General features: G+C 42.7%; 1 protein-coding gene across 1 annotated transcript in view; it reads right to left on the bottom strand.

Annotated features, from left to right (window-relative positions):
• LOC122760717 (cytochrome P450 26B1) overlaps positions 1–8,027 on the bottom strand; it is a gene marked incomplete at its 3' end in the record, with an annotated part of 19,991 nt that extends 11,964 nt beyond the window's left edge. The window contains exon 1 of the mRNA XM_044015876.1: positions 7,680–8,027. Coding sequence (XP_043871811.1) covers positions 7,680–7,883 — 204 coding nt within the window. The remainder of the gene's footprint in view (positions 1–7,679) is intronic.
• Positions 8,028–16,275: the final 8,248 nt, after the last annotated feature.

Genomic DNA, 16,275 nt, shown 5'->3' on the forward strand with positions numbered 1-16,275 from the left:
ACCACGACAGTTACGGCCGATTTTCTCACCGAGGTCACGAACAAACTGTGACGTGAACTGAAAACCACGAGAGACACGAGAGACATTCAAATCGTCTCCGTGGTCAAAGCTACGATCACCTTTATTCTTCTTTCATTTCATCGTTTTCATTCAAAAAACTTCTGTATGAAGGCTGATCTTCAACTTAGTTTTAAACACACACTGTTGTGTATTCACGTTGTGTCACGTTTGTCGCTGAGCGTGTAACTAATATGAACGTCATCTTCTACACTCTTTTAAAAGTAAAAAATCCACACAAACGTTGTGATTTTATTTTCACAGAAAATCACTTCGACTCGCGAGCGCAACACAAACGTGTCATGTGTTCATTCATGAATGGATGAATTGTATATTTAAAACACATCATTTGACATTTCCAAGAAAAATTGTAAAAAAAAAAAAAAAATTATGTTAAGTACACGTGAATTTGAGGTCCTGTCAGGGTCAAAGGTCAGACTCAGTGACACTCACTCTCCCTCTCTCTCTCACTCACACACACACTCACACACACACACTCCCTCACTCTCTCTCTCTCTCACTCACACACACACACACACACACTCAGAGTGTCCGTGGTGTCGTCGTTCTAAAAATAGCCGGTGTGTTGTGTTGCCGTTGGCCCGGAGCAGAAACCTGGTCCTGGCTTTATAAATGTGGTCTTTGTGACTTCAGTGGAAAACGTTTGGACAAATGATTCTTTATTAGAGCGAGAACAAAAAAACACACACGGCTAATTATGTTTACCCACATGTGTGTGTGTGTGTGTCTGTGAGTCAGTGAACGCAGCACAGAGTCACACACACACACTGACCTTTGACCCATACATTGTATATTCACAGTGTCGGGGTCTGGGACCCAGAATCCATCCCATAATAAGGATTTTAAAGTGCAGATTTTATTTGTGACGTTAATAAATCGACGGTTAATCCTAAAAATAAACGAATAAAGAAATAAAGATGACGTGACGACTGTTGTGGAAATTAAACGCACGTTCTTCAGTTGACGAGATTTTGCTGATGTTAAACATTTCAAATTTAACAACAGTTATTTAAAAAAAGCGCTGGCCGGGATTATCGTAACACAACACGATTATTCCAAACGTCTCAAACCTAAACGAGCATTGACGTTTTGTCCGTGGACGTTTAAATGACCATAAATACGAATAAAACCTGCGTTCGTCGGATAATTCAGGATTATTTGCACGATGGGTTAATCTGTCGTTCTTCCTTTAGTCGATTAAAAACCACAAAAAATGTCTTTTTAATCCACGGACGTCAGAAACTAAACAAGGAAACAAGGACATACTCACATTTAAGGAGAGGAAACCACAAAAAAACACACAAACCTCAAATCTGATCAATGGATTATTAAATTAGATTAATCTACTAAATTAAAGAGCAGTCGCTCCGTGAACGCAAATTCACATAAATCCGATGTTTAAATCCTTCGCGTTTAAGTGTCGGTCGCAAAAATCCACCAAAATATTACAGAGACGAAAAATCCTGACGGACTTTTTAAAAACTAAAAGTTCAAAATGGAAAACGAGGCGACGTCGGAGGACAAGAAGGAAACGAGGTCAAAGGCTGTGAAGGAATTCCTGCTCTCTTTTCAGCTGTCAATCATTCAGCCACAGATACCAGGGAACCTGTGTGTGTGTGTGTGCGCGCGTGCGTGATTGTGCGTCTGAATGGAGCGACAGGTCCTCGACTTGACAATGAGCCCACGTCTCTCCGCGGTCACGCCACCACATCACAGAGACGGAGAGAGGGAGAAGGAAGGAGGGTCGGGAAAGGAGGGAAAGAAAGGAGGGAAGGAGGAGAAGAGAGGGAGAATGGAATCAAGGAGCGGGGGAGACGGAGACAAAGGGAGGGAGAGAAAGCGAGCGCAGAGCGTGGCAGAGGAGGCGGAGCCCAGAGGAGAGGGATTAACGGAGGAAGGGGTGACGATAGTTCAGCCAAAAAACACGGAGAATAGAGTGTGTGTGTGTGTGTCTCTGTGTGTGTGTGTGTGTGTGTGTGTGTGTGTGTGTGTGTGTCAGGGTATTAGTAGGGTCTCAGGGTGAGTGTTTAGAGAGTCCTGAACAAGTAATCTCCCTTTCTATAATGTCCTCGGGTCAGGGGCCAACACACACACACACACACACACACACACACACACACACTCAGTGACAGAGTGAACTTCAGAACAGCAGCGTGTTCTCGGGGTGAAAGACGGGGCAAAGAAAGAGCTGCCAGCACCTACTGCTAATCTGAGGAGGAGGAGGAGGAGGAGGAGGAGGAAGGCAGGGAGGGATGGATGGATGAACGGATGAAGTTGGAGGAAATGAGAAGGCGAGAAGATGAGAAAAGAAACTTAAACCGTTTACTTGCACTTGAGGAGAAACACAGCGGACGTGACAGCTGAAGATGAAACGTCTCCGTGGCGACGGGCGGACGCAAGACGCGACGGAAGTCTGCGAAGCGCGAGTGAGCGTGCTCTGCGGCCGCGAAGTTTTAAACAAGCACTTTATACTATCGCTCCACACACACACACAAACACCTAATCCTAAAACCAGGTCTTAACCCCCTAAAGTCCTTTAAAGTTGTGAAAATGTCCTCACTTCCTATGGTTTGTGTGGTTTTTTTTTGGTCCTCACAAAGATACACATACAAATACATGCACACACACATACATAGGTTTGTACAGAAGTACTTGTCAGGACACTTGAACAGGCACTTCTTTTAGGACCAGGTTTTGGTCTCCATGAGGACTACTGGTCCTGACAAGGTCAGTGTTTATGACACACACACACACACACACTCTTCTCTTCCTCCACAACCACAATGACAAAATCGTGCTCAATTTAGAAATGAGGTTCTGCCTCATTGGGACCAGGTTTTGGTCTCCATTAGGGCTTTACTGGTTCTGACAAGGTCAGTGTTTATGACACACACACACACACACAGTCTGTCCTCAGTGAAAAATTCTCACCAACAAAAACAAAGAGAAAGTAAAAGTTGTCATCGATGAAACGTGTGTGTGTGTGTGCGCGTGTGCGCGTGTGTGTGTGTGTGTGTGAGACCACAGTTATGCAGCTCAGTCATGGAACCTTCTATAGTTAAAGTCTCACAGTCCTGCCTCTGTCTGAGCTGTTTAAAGGCACAATCCGCCCAAAACACAGAGAATCCCACATGTGCTGTAAACTCCTGATCACACACTCACGCACTCACTCACGCACACACACACACACACACTCAAGCACACACACAGGTGTGTGTGTGTGAGCAGCTGTCATCACTGTGTGATGAGAGAGCGTCTGTTCTGCACGACTGTTATTACTCTGCTCCTCCATCATTTACACTTCATCACTGCAAAACAATGTATATATACAGTATATGTGTGTGTGTATATATATATATATATACACTATGTGTGTGTATGTATATATATACAGTATATGTGTGTGTGTGTATATATACAGTGTGTGTGTATATATATATACAGTATATGTGTGTGTACATATATACAGTATAAATGTGTGTGTGTGTAAATATATATATATATATACAGTAGGTGTGTGTATGTATATATATACAGTATATGTGTGTGTATATATACAGTATGTGTGTGTGTACATATATACAGTATATGTGTGTAAATATATATATACAGTATATGTGTGTGTGTGTATATATATATATACAGTGTATGTGTGTGTGTATATATATACAGTATATGTGTGTGTGTATATATATACAGTATATATGTGTATGTGTATATATATACAGTATATGTATGTGTATATAATATATAGTGTGTGTGTATTTATATATATATACAGTATGTGTGTGTGTGTGTATATATATACAGTATGTGTGTGTGTGTATATATACAGTGTGTGTGTATATATATACAGTATATGTGTGTGTATATATATACAGTATGTGTGTGTGTGTGTGTATATGTATATACAGTATATGTGTGTGTGTGTATATATACAGTGTGTGTGTGTGTGTATATATACAGTGTGTGTGTATATATATATACAGTATATGTGTGTGTGTGTATATGTATATACAGTATGTGTCTGTGTGTGTGTGTGTAATGCGTGTGTGTATATATATACAGTATATATATACTGTATATGGGCAGCATCAGTGCCCTCGTTCATGAGCAAAAAACTTCAGAAAATGTTCGGAAAATAACTTTTTTTTTGTCTCCGGCACAATTTTTTTTTGTGATTCAATTTGTATTTGAGGGGGTGGAGCCTGGAGTGAGGAGGCGGAGACATTTGTATATACTGTATGTGTTTGTGTTGTGTGTGTGTATATATATATATATATATATATATATATATTATACATACATACATACATACATATGTGTGCGTTATGCTTACTGAGAATGTTTACCTCTTAAATCGAAAAAAAATCCTGTCTGAATGTAGCGCATTGGCGACCCCCAGTGGCCACAGAAGGAAACTGTTATAAAAGGTGACAAAGGTCACGACCCACAAACGTTGACTGTGCTGTTTGTTTTGAACGTCGCGTTTAATGTGATGAGAAAAAAAAATCTAAAGTAAGATCGTACGTTTGCTTTGTTACTGGTTGAGTTTGTAAAAAAATGTCGCACAACGCGTCAAAATCAAGTACTTTTTATGTTAAAGTGGTGATTAAATGTGTTTGTTTATGCGTAAACACACCTGAACTCAGTGTGTGTGTGTGTGTAGCTCCTGCTTTGGCAGCGTCTGGTCTCTAACAGGAGCAGACAGATCTTTGGCAGCACCAACGTTAAACTGCATATCCTTTTAAAATGGAACCGCTCTGTGTGTGTGTGTGTGTGTAAATTCACGTAAATAAACTGAGATTTTCGAAAAAGCTTCCTCACTCGCGTTTACAAACTGTCGATCTACAGTCAAATATCGAGCGTTTGCGATGAATACAATTCTCGTATCTGGCGTAAATTTTGCTATAAAGACGCAGGGTTTTCTGTGGTGGAGACCAAACACGGAGCAAAAAGTGACCCGATATTCATCAGATGAATGAAAATAACTTGCGTCACATTCAGCCAGTGATACGTCACAGCTGTTTCTGTCTCCCTCGTGTGGCCAGAAAAGCACCTGCGGCTTTAAATAACCATTGACAACACAAACAAACCACAGATCTTTGAATAAATGCGATAACATTTGTCGCCAAAACATCTCTACTTAACGCGATTGTTGGTTTGAAAGGCTTCAAACTCGTCAGGTGACTTACTGACTGAGTTTGACGTTATTTGGATAAAGAAATACGACAAATGTATCGCTAAACTGTCAGTGAGCGCCTGAGACGTCAGGACTCCACATTTCTTTCTAAATGGTAAAGACGATAAATGTCTCCTTTTCAGAAGCAAAGACCAGTTTTCTCCGCTTGTTTTCCAGACTTTAAGCGAGCAGAAACGCCGCTGTCTCTCGCCTCTGGCCTCTTTTGTTCTGACACTCTTCATCAGGAAGGTTCTCGTCTGAAAAAAACCAACATGTGTCACTTTGCTTCTCACTTTCTTGACGTTAAATGAACGCTGCGTGAACTTGGCGCCGTCGGCCCCCGCGTCTGTCTCAGAGAGAGCGACACGTCGTCGTCCAGCAGCAGCAGCAGATCTGAGGCTCGGTCACTTTTCCCGCGTCAGGCTACTTTTCTGTTTTCATTTTCCTCGCGTGGAACAAAATTCTCCTTGAGTTTGTGACGCAAACCAAAGCCCAAAGAGAAAATCAGTGATTTTAGCTCGCGGGGGACAAGGAGCTGCTGGTCCGCCGCTGCCTCGTGTGGTCACTTTGTGTCACTGAGGTGAATCTAAACAAAGGATTTCAAAAGCCGAATTTTACAAAATAACTCATTTGAACTTAGTGATGGAGGCAGCAGTGGATCCACGGCTCCTGTGTGCTGTGATGTTAAAATCACTGATTTTCTCTATGGGCTTTGGTGTGGTTTACAAACTTCAGTTGAACAGTGAGATGAAGACAGCAGAGAAGATATTGTGGACTTAAACTGATGCAGATTTTATGACACAGAGTGAGCCTCTGTGTGTGAGCAGCAGGGGGCGCTCACAGCATAGTCAGGCCTCATATAATCAGACTGAACTCAACTCAGAGCATAAACTCTCATTGATATCTGAAAAAACAGTCTCTGTGACTGTGTGGACATTTGGTCCTCATAAGTATGGACATGTCCACAGCCTGTTATATCCCCGTATGGCTGACTCCTCCTCCTCCTCCTCCTCCTCTATAAACTTGGCTCTGCTCCTCGGTTACATTCCTGCAGCGCGTCTCGCTCAGTGTCAGATGTAACGGAGAGTTCAAGCCCCGCACGCGGCCAACGTGCCTCTGCTCGTCAAACTCTCCTGCTTTAACACACACACACACACCCACACACCCACGTCCACACCCCTCCCCTCCCCCGATCATCATCATCATCACCATCATCATCATCAGCCTGCTCAGAAACATTCACATCATCTTCAAAACTGACTCAGCACATTTCTGTGAAGAAAACTGTCTTTTTATCCATCATCCTGGACACTGTGTGTGTGTGTGTGTGTGTGTGTGCGCGTGAGTGTGTGTGTGTGTGTGTGCGCGCGTGTGTGTGTAGCAGCGTCAGTATCAGACAGATTGCGCGTATCAGCGCTTCAGATTCACTCTTTAAATCCCAGACACTGAAGTGATCTCGTCAAGTGCTGTGATCTCGCGCTGGAGCCGCAGAGACTGAGACCCTTTTAAACTCATCTGTGGTGACGCGCGCGCGCGAAGATGAAAGTGACAGAATCTTTAAAGACATTTGGAGACTTCTGATTTAACCCCGAACATGAAAGAAAAACAAAAAACATGAAAACACGCGCGACAGAACGTGCGCAAATATCTCACACACACACACACACACACGGCGCGTAACAGTGATGAATGACGTGTGAAAATCTGCTGAATTCAGAGAATAAATATAAAAAAACAACTAATGATTCAATTCAACGACAGCGCGAGACTTTGTTTTCTCACTGTTTCTGTGTCACATTGTAACAATGTCCGTTACACATGACTTTAACATCAATGAATGAATGAATGAATGAATGAAAGTGTGATTTTAGTGACAAAGTTAAAGTAAAAAAAAAAGAGTTCAATGTAACAACTCATTCAGGTCCACGGGAGCGCGCGCGCAGTGTTTTAAAGTCTATGTATTGCATATACATTAAATATAATATTCATCATATAACATATATAACATGACATTATAACCTATATAATGTTATATATAACATTATATTATAACATGATAACGTAACATAATATTATATATAACATTACATCTATCATATAACCTTATATATAACAAATATAACATTATATCTAACATTATAACATTATATCTAACATTATATCTAACATAATATATAATATAACATTATATATAAAATAACGAAAAACAACTCTGGCTTTTCTCCATCGTCCTCGTGTCACTGTGTTATTTTTGGAGCTAAATTGACTTTGTTTCTTTGAACAGGTTTAATATTAGAACTCACTCACACTCACTACAGGTCCATTCTAAACAGGCTGATTTTAGGCAGGACACCGGGACAGTGGTGGACACCGGGACAGTGGTGGACACCGTGTGTGACACCGTGCAGCGGTCTCTTACCTGCAGGAGCCAGTGGCAGGTCTCTCCGATGAACGGGAAGCCCATGGATCCCTTTGGCATGGGCAGCTTGCAGTTCTTGTCGCGGGTCGCGGTCCACCTGAGCTGCCACAGCTGCTGAGACACGGCCAGCAGCAGAGCCACGGACACGAGGCACGCGGCCAGCGTGGCCAGCGCCGAGACCAGGTCAAAGCTGTCGAACAGCATGATGAAGAGGATGATGAAGGATCTGCAGCTGAGGGATCCTCCAACAAACTGAAACGTGTCCAAACACCACGATCCTCTGTGCGCGTGGACTCTCCTCCAAACACGCCGTGGATTTTCTTTTTTGACAAGAGGCGTCTGTGTGTGTGTGTGTGTGTGTGTGTGTCTGTGTGTGTGTGTGCGTGTGTGTGTTTTCTCACAATGAATGAACTCAGTCTGCACAGTTTTTTTAAAAAAAAGAAAAGTCACAAAGTGTCGTTTCTGTGCGTGGAAAGTGCAAAAGTGGCGCAGGTGATCAGCTGACCCGTGACATGAACTCTGCTGCTGCGTGGAAAGAGACAACAACAACAATAATAATAATAATAATAATAATAATAATAATAATAATAATAATAATAATAATAATATTAATGAGAAAAAGAAGAATTAAAAAGAAGAAAAAAAACACCACACACACTTATGTATTAATTAATAATAAAAAAGCCTCGTGCGCGTGTCTGAGTGGTTTAAAGTGTGAGGAGAAGAAGAATCACGCGAGAGTGAAGTTTGAAATCTCATCGTGAAACAAACGCGTTTTTAGGTTTCACACAAAAATAAAATCAGAGTGAGAGGAAAAAGTGAAGAAGTCCTGGATCACAGTTTAACTTCAGCAGCGGCACGAGAACAAGATGAAGATGATGATGATGATGAAGATGATGGAAACTCTCTCTCTGAAGAAAAACTCGTTACTTTTTTTTTTTTGCTGGAGTTTGAAACAAAGATGATTTTAGATCCACACGCGCACACAAACTGAAGAAGGTGATGATGAAGATGCTCAGGAGCCTCCGTCCTCTTTCTCCTCCTCTGACTCTCTGTCCTCCACTCTTCTCTCCCTCCACCTTTCTGTCTGCGCTCTCTCTCTCTCTCTCTCTCTCTCTCTCTCTCAGTGTGTGTGTGTGTGTGTGGTGTGTTTATAGTGGTAACTGGAAGGCGAATAAGCGGCTCCCGTCTCTCTCCCCCTCTTGCCCCACCCCCTCCCCTCAGCCCCCCCCTGAGAATCCCCCCCTCTCTCTCTCTCTCTCTCTCTCTCTCTCTCTCTCTCTCTCTCTCCCTCTTCCCCTCCCTCCCTCTCCTCTCTCTCTCTCTCTCTCTCTCTCTCTCTCTCTCCTCTGGTGTTGGAGTGAGCAGCAAGCTAAGCGCGAGAGGAGAAGAGGCGCGGAGCGTGCTGCAGCCGGAGGAGAGCCAGTGTGTGTGTGTGTGTGTGTGTGTGTGCGCGCGCGCGTCACCTGCAGGGAAGAAAGAAAGTAAAAGAAAAATGACGGAATCATTGAAATCATTGACAGATTTCATTGATTTCAGTCACTGGTGTAAACGTTAAAAGTTGCGTCGTTTGCGCAGAAACTGCGCTGCGTGCTTCTCACCGCGTCAAACAGATTCATGATTACGTTTACGGATTTTACGGATTATCCCTTTAACCTCATTCACACCGGAGCACCTTCTCTCCTTCCTTTTTCCTTTCTTTTCTCCCATTCTTCCTTCCTTCCCTCTATTTTCTTTATTTCCTACCCTCCTTCACTACATGTCCCTCCTTCTTTCCTTCCTTAACTTTTGTCTTTACTTCCTTACTTTATCTTTCTTCCTTTCCTACTTACATCCTTCCTTCCTCCCTTTCCTTTTTACCCTTCATCTCTTCCTCTTCTCTTTTCTCATCCCTCTCTCCTGTTGAACAACACCAAACAGCTGCTGGTTGTCTTCAATCAGGTCCTCATACACTGTGTGAACACACACACACACACACAGTGTGTGAATGTTTTATTTCCTCTAATAATAAACTAAAACTGAGTGATTTGACCTCTCTCTCTCTCCCTCCCTCCCTCTCTCTCTCTCTCTCTCTCTCTCCTCTGACAGCGGCTCAATGCTGCCGCCTAGCGGAGGACAATCACACAACAGTTGGCCAGAGTGAGCGAGAGAGATGAAAGGATAGAAAAATGTTAAACACAATAACAAAAAATGATTAAATAAAAATACAAAAACGAAATTATTTAAAAGCAAAAAAAAAATAGAACAAAATAAACAAAAAGCATTTAGAACAAAATAAACAAAAAGCATTTATTACATTTGATTTGATTTGAATTATTCCAACACCAAGAAATGTGCTGACACAGCACAGAGGGTCAGAGGTCGACAGGAGACGAGTGCCAAATAGAATAAACTCTATGATATGGAACAGGGACGTAAACATATATGAAATATTTACTTCATTTTGGAAGTCAATAAAAAAAAATTTACACTTGAAAAACATCAGAAATTAACATTTGAAGAGATTTTAGCCACTTAACAGAAAATTTATGGAACAAAGTCTGCACAGAGACAGACTGTGAGACAGACGTGAGACAGATGTGAGACAGACGTGAGAAAGACTGTGAGACAGACTGTGAGACAGACTTTTCCAGCAGGAAACTCAAGTTTGTAAAGCACTCACTCTCCCACACCAAACCCCATAGAGAAAACCAGTGATTTTAGCCCGCGGGGACACAGGAGCTGCTGGTCCACTGCTGCCTCGTGTGGTCACTTTGTGTCACTGAAGTAAATCTGAGTAAAGGATTTTCGATGCAGAATTTTACAAAATAAGACATTTGAACTTAGTGATGGAGGCAGTAGTGGATCAACAACTCCTGTGTGCTGTGACGTTAAAATCACTGGTTTTCTCTATGGGCTTTGGTGTGGAGGACAAATCACGTTTCTTATCAGTCTGAAATGTGTGATTGTGGTTTTGCGTGTTTTGAAGTTTTGACATAAACAGTCATGGAATAGAGTTTTGTTGAGGAGTGAGTGAGCAGACTTGATGACGAGGCTCTGATTAACAGCTGATTCACAGCTGCTCTGATTGAACAGATTGTGGTGAAGTTCAGCTCAGGTTCAAATCGACTCATTCACAACCAAACTGGAGGGGAAAAAAAAAAAACACACCCTGCTGTGCTCTCGCTCGCTGCCAAATCCTCCTCATCCACTCCATTACAAGGTCACGACCTCTTGTGTAATGTGTCAGACCTCCAGTGTCTGTGTTCCAGGTCACAACTGATCCTGTTAACACTGTTATGTATGTAAGTTAGATCATTACAGCTGTGTGCATGTGTGTGTGTGTGTGTGTGTGTGTGTGTGTGCGGTGTGTGTGTGAGCCTTTGTATAGCATACATCACCTTATCTTTACATTCCACTGCAATGTCCATTTAAGCTTTTAACATTGTTTAACACACACACACACATTCACTGCTGTGTGTGTGTGTGTGTGTGTGTGTGTGTGTGTGTGTGTGATGTGTGTGAGTTTTCTTATCGCCATCGTAATTTAAAATTTCCTGTGACCCCTCACTGACCTTACACAGCTGAAGTGTTTGGCTTAGGCTTTAGAGGCTTAGGAGGAAACACACGCACACACACACACACGCACACACACGCAAACTTTTAACCTGAAACCATGTTTGTACAGTCAGTAATGACCTCATTATCTGAGCACACACACACATTAAAGTGATAGTTCAGGGTTTAAAAAGTGTGTTTGTTCAAGATACAGTGAGAGCCCCCTGCAGTCACAGCCGGCTCACCTGTGAAGGAACTGTTTGTGAAGCACTCATATCCCACACCAAAGCCCATAGAGAAAACCAGTGATTTTAACGCCACAGCACACAGGAGTTGTTGATCCACTGCTGCCTCCATCACTAAGTTCAAATGTCTTATTTTGTAAAATTCGCATCGAAAATCCTTTCAGATTTACTTCAGTGACACAAAGTGACCACGGAGGCAGCGACCAGCAGCTCCTGTGTCCCCGCGAGCTAAAATCACTGGTTTTCTCTGTGGGGTTTGGTGTGAGAGTGAGCGGACTTTACAAACTGTCTGACAGTGAGATAAAGACCTGAGCGGCCTGAGTTTCACACACGTGGTTAAACGGTCGGTTCGGCGACCGCCGTCCTCGTTTCGCTAATTGACAAACGCGGCACTGGCGGAGGCTTGTTTTGTTCGGTGGCAGGGAGTTCAGGCGACGTCAACACTCTGGGTTTAATTACAAACAACAAACAGAAAAGAAGGGAAAAATACAACATTTTCCAAAACAAATTTTGTAGAAGTTTGCGATCTTCTCGTCATGTGTTCCGCGTTAAAGACGTGTTCGTAGGCTCAGTCAGAGGAGGAGAACTTTCTGTGCTGCGTTTGATGCCCACAGGACAAGAGTTCAGTGACTAATTGTGGTTAAAAAGTCCACGATTTCATGCAGATTCCTTGAACTACTCATACAAAGTGCCCCGCCCCCCACCACCCTCCTCCTCCCTCCTCACCAAATTTTCTGGATCGAGGCTCGTGGAAAGACTTCTGGATAAATCTAGGATGTGGTTTTGTTTGAATGCTGCTCCTTCAGGCTGGTGTGCGACAACATAATTAAGGCTTCATTTGATCAGAGCTGTGTGTGTGTGTGTGTGTGTGTGTGTTTCCAGCCGCGGCCACGGGGGGCGGAGCCAGAGGAGACACAGGTCATGTCCTCGCGTTTGAACCCTGAACCATGTGATTCAAACAGTAAAGATCATGTATGTAAGTCTGTATTTCCCGTGTAAGTGAAGAAGTCTGGAGCCTGTGTTCTCTTGGATATCCACCAGGGGGCGACTACACTGCTTTAAATGTAAGTCCACTGAGAAAATGGGTCTAATTTTCACTTTATTTATGGCGTCGGTGAACGTAAGTAGAGCAAAGCATTAGGGTGTGGCTATGATGTGATTGACCCTTACATCTAAATATGGCATTTTCTAGTTTCAGAAACCAAAGATGGGACTGGATATTCTCCCACACCAAAGCCCATAGAGAAAACCAGTGATTTTAGCTGGCGGGGACACAGGAGCTGCTGGTCCACTGCTGCCTCCTGTGGTCACTTTGTGTCACTGACGTAAATCTGAACAAAGGATTTTTAAAGCCGAAGTGACAAAATAAGACGTTTGAACTTAGTGATGGAGGCAGCAGTGGATCAACAGCTCCTGTGTGCTGTGACGTTAAAATCACTGGTTTTCTCTATGGGCTTTGGTGTGGGAGAGTGAGTGCTTTACAAACATCTAATGTTTCTAATGGAACCGTCTCTTTAAGAGACACCAAGCAGCTCAGCATAATTGCAAAATGGATGAAAAAAACCTGGACAAGAAGGGAAAACAACAGAGTGGAGACACAACATCTGTACAGAGAAACACAATAACCAGAGAAAGATGTCAAACGACGATAAAGACGTGAAAAACGAGACATAAACTGACAACAAGGCTCTGCAGCTGCTAATGAAGCAGTTTTCCCTTTTTATTCAACGCTTAAAAACACACATTTACCAGATTAATGTTAAATAATGAATAAACGTGTGGTGTTTAGTTTTTTTTTAACCTCACTGTGAGTTTAATTTAGTGGATTTGAGTGAAAAGACTTTTCTAAATTCAAACTCTTCGTGATTCGTGACATTTTAAATGTTTAAATCGTGACGTTTTATTCGTCTGCGTTTCTCACTCATTTCACCCAAAAAAGGGAGTTTTCTTGGATTCGAGCTGCGACAGAAGTGAAGGATGAACGCGGTGATGAAGAAGAAACGACGACTGACGTTATTTTACTTTCCATCGTCTTATTTACATATTTATGGATACATGATAGCACAGATTCATGTGTTTGTAAATATGTGAATATTATATAGAGTCTTATATCCTCTTTTTTACAGCACAATCTGATTAAATCACATTTTTTTCACTCCATAAACAAACCTGAGCAAAAAAAGAAAACTCAAAATATTTAAAAATTTTGTTGAATTTGTGAAATTTAGGGACAAAAATGAAAGAAAGCGTTTTATTTCTGTGACCTTTGCACAATTATCACGACATGCCACATAACATGAATCATCACACACACACACACACACACTCACACCACAAGATGTCCATATAAGGAGTTTTGTTTCATTCCCAGCGGTGCACCTGCGGCACCGATCTGTGCCATGTGAGCGCTGAGGGTTTTTCCTCTGATGATGTTGAAGAGGTCGCGACCTCAGCACCTGCTGACGCACACACACACACACACACACACACACCATACCTGTTAGTGTGTGTGAGAGAGACAACCCATTTCCCACAAACATCATGAGTTACACATGTACACACACACACACACTGTTAATCAGAGTTTATAGACACCACATGTACATGATGACACACACACGCACGCACACACACCACTGTGACCTAATGAACTGTGTGTGTGTGTGTGTGTGTGTGTGTGTGTGTGTGTGTGTGTGTGTGTATGTTTGGGTTAAATCCAGTTTAATGTGTTTTGGCTGCAAATGACTCAAGAAGCAAATGAAGACATCTGTGCTCAGTCGTTATTATTGATAGCGTTATTGTGTTATTGATGCGTGTATGTGGCGGTGGTATGCGTGTGTGTGTGTGTCGTGTGTGTGCGCTGTGTGTGTGCGCTCAAACGCATCACGCTGTTATATGCGTCTCCAGTCTGGGTTACACCGGTAATAAGAAAACCGGGAAACTGCTGTTGTTAAAATTTTAAAAGAACCTGAACTTGTTTTTTCATATTATATTATTATAATAATATATCATATTATTTTTTGTTGGAACGAAACATCCGACGTTTATCTGTGGAGAAAAGAAACAGAGGAGATTTAACAGGTTATTAACAACTGGCTGCCACACAAGAAAAGACTGATTGCAGTTGAAGTCTACGATGTCTTAAGAACATGTTCACGTCTTTGTCTCACTGTGAGACAGACTTTTCCTGCAGGAAACTCAAGTTTGTAAAGCACTCACTCTCCCACACCAAAGCCCATAGAGAAAATCAGCGATTTTAACGTCACAGCACACAGGAGTTGTTGATCCACTGCTGCCTCCATCACTAAGTTCAAACGTGTTATTTTGTAAAATTCGGCATCAAAAATCCTGTGTTTAGATTAACCTCGGTGACACAAAGTGACCACACGAGGCAGCAGTAGACCAGCAGCTCCTGTGTCCCCGCCAGCTAAAATCACTGATTTTCTCTATGGGCTTTGGTGTGGGAGAGTGAGTGGTTACACAAACTTCCTGTTGGAAAAGTCTGTCTGACAGTGAGATAAAGACGTGAACATGTGACATAGATATTATGAGTTTATTCAGATTCCCTTGCTACTTTTTACAGTAATAAACTTAGTTAGTTAGTGACAAACACAGTGAACATGTTCACGAACACATGCTCACTTCCCAGAAAACGTTACGCTTCGTCATTTTCCCAGCTGGGCAACGCTCACTCTCTCATTCACACCTGCGCACACCGCCTTACTTGCCTTGCGCCGCTGCGCTGCGCTTTCCCCACACCACCTGCGCACACACCACGCACACCGCGCTATTACCGCGCATATTTCCGAAAATTTCAGCGGTCTGTGTCGAATCAGATCACAAAAGGCAATTACAGTAATTCTGCCTGACACTTAAATGTTTTGTAATGCACAGTGATTACACACAGTGTTTCTGTAACCTTTGACCCCTCAGGCTCATAAATAATCTGGTGGTGAGGAGAAGTGTGTGAGCTGTCTCATCTGTCTTCTTTAGACCACTGTGTGTGTCTTCATGGGGACGAACCTGGCTCGGTGGAGACACTTTGTTTGGTCCCCACAAAACAAGTGTGTGTGTGTGTGTGTGTGTGTGTGAGGAAGAGCAAACAGGTGCAGTCAGTCTCTGCTTATCTTCATCAGGTTGGAACACACACACACACACACACACACATTCATCACAGCAGACACCCACGCTGTCTCAGAGGTCAAAGTTCACTGTGAGATGCAAAAAGACAGAATGAGAAGTTAGCTGCGAAAAAACCGAAATAAAGAAAGTAAAAGACACACATTTCACTTTTATATAACAGTTTTTACAGTGTTTCTATCTCACTAAACTCTTCTTCTAAATTAAAACGATTTTTTGTCACGTTTGGAACAACATACTAAAGTATGGGAGGCACACGGTTGGTCTAGTGGTTAGCACTCTTGCCTCTGCAGCAAGAAGACCCGGGTTCGAGCCACGCTTGGAACAAAGGCCTTTCTCCCCGTGTGTGCGTGGGTTCTCTCCGGGTTCTCCATCTTCCTCCCACAGTCCAAAAACATGCGATGTGGGGATTAGGTAAATTGGACACTCTAAATTGACCATAGGAGTGAATGTGAGAGTGAATGGATGTTTGTCTCTAGCTGTGTGTGGCCCTGCGATGGACTGGCGAACTGTCCAGGGTGTACCCCGCCTATCGCCCGATGTAGCTGACATTGGCACAGCACCCCCCGCGACCCTCTGGTGGAGGATAAAGCGGTTAGATGATGACTGACTAACCTATGACTTTTTTGTTAGGTTTTGGACGACATACTAACCTATGACTTTTTAGTCAAATT

This window comes from Solea senegalensis, unplaced genomic scaffold (assembly GCF_019176455.1).
Source record: "Solea senegalensis isolate Sse05_10M unplaced genomic scaffold, IFAPA_SoseM_1 scf7180000013958, whole genome shotgun sequence".
In the NCBI taxonomy this organism is placed as follows: Eukaryota; Metazoa; Chordata; class Actinopteri; order Pleuronectiformes; family Soleidae; genus Solea; species Solea senegalensis.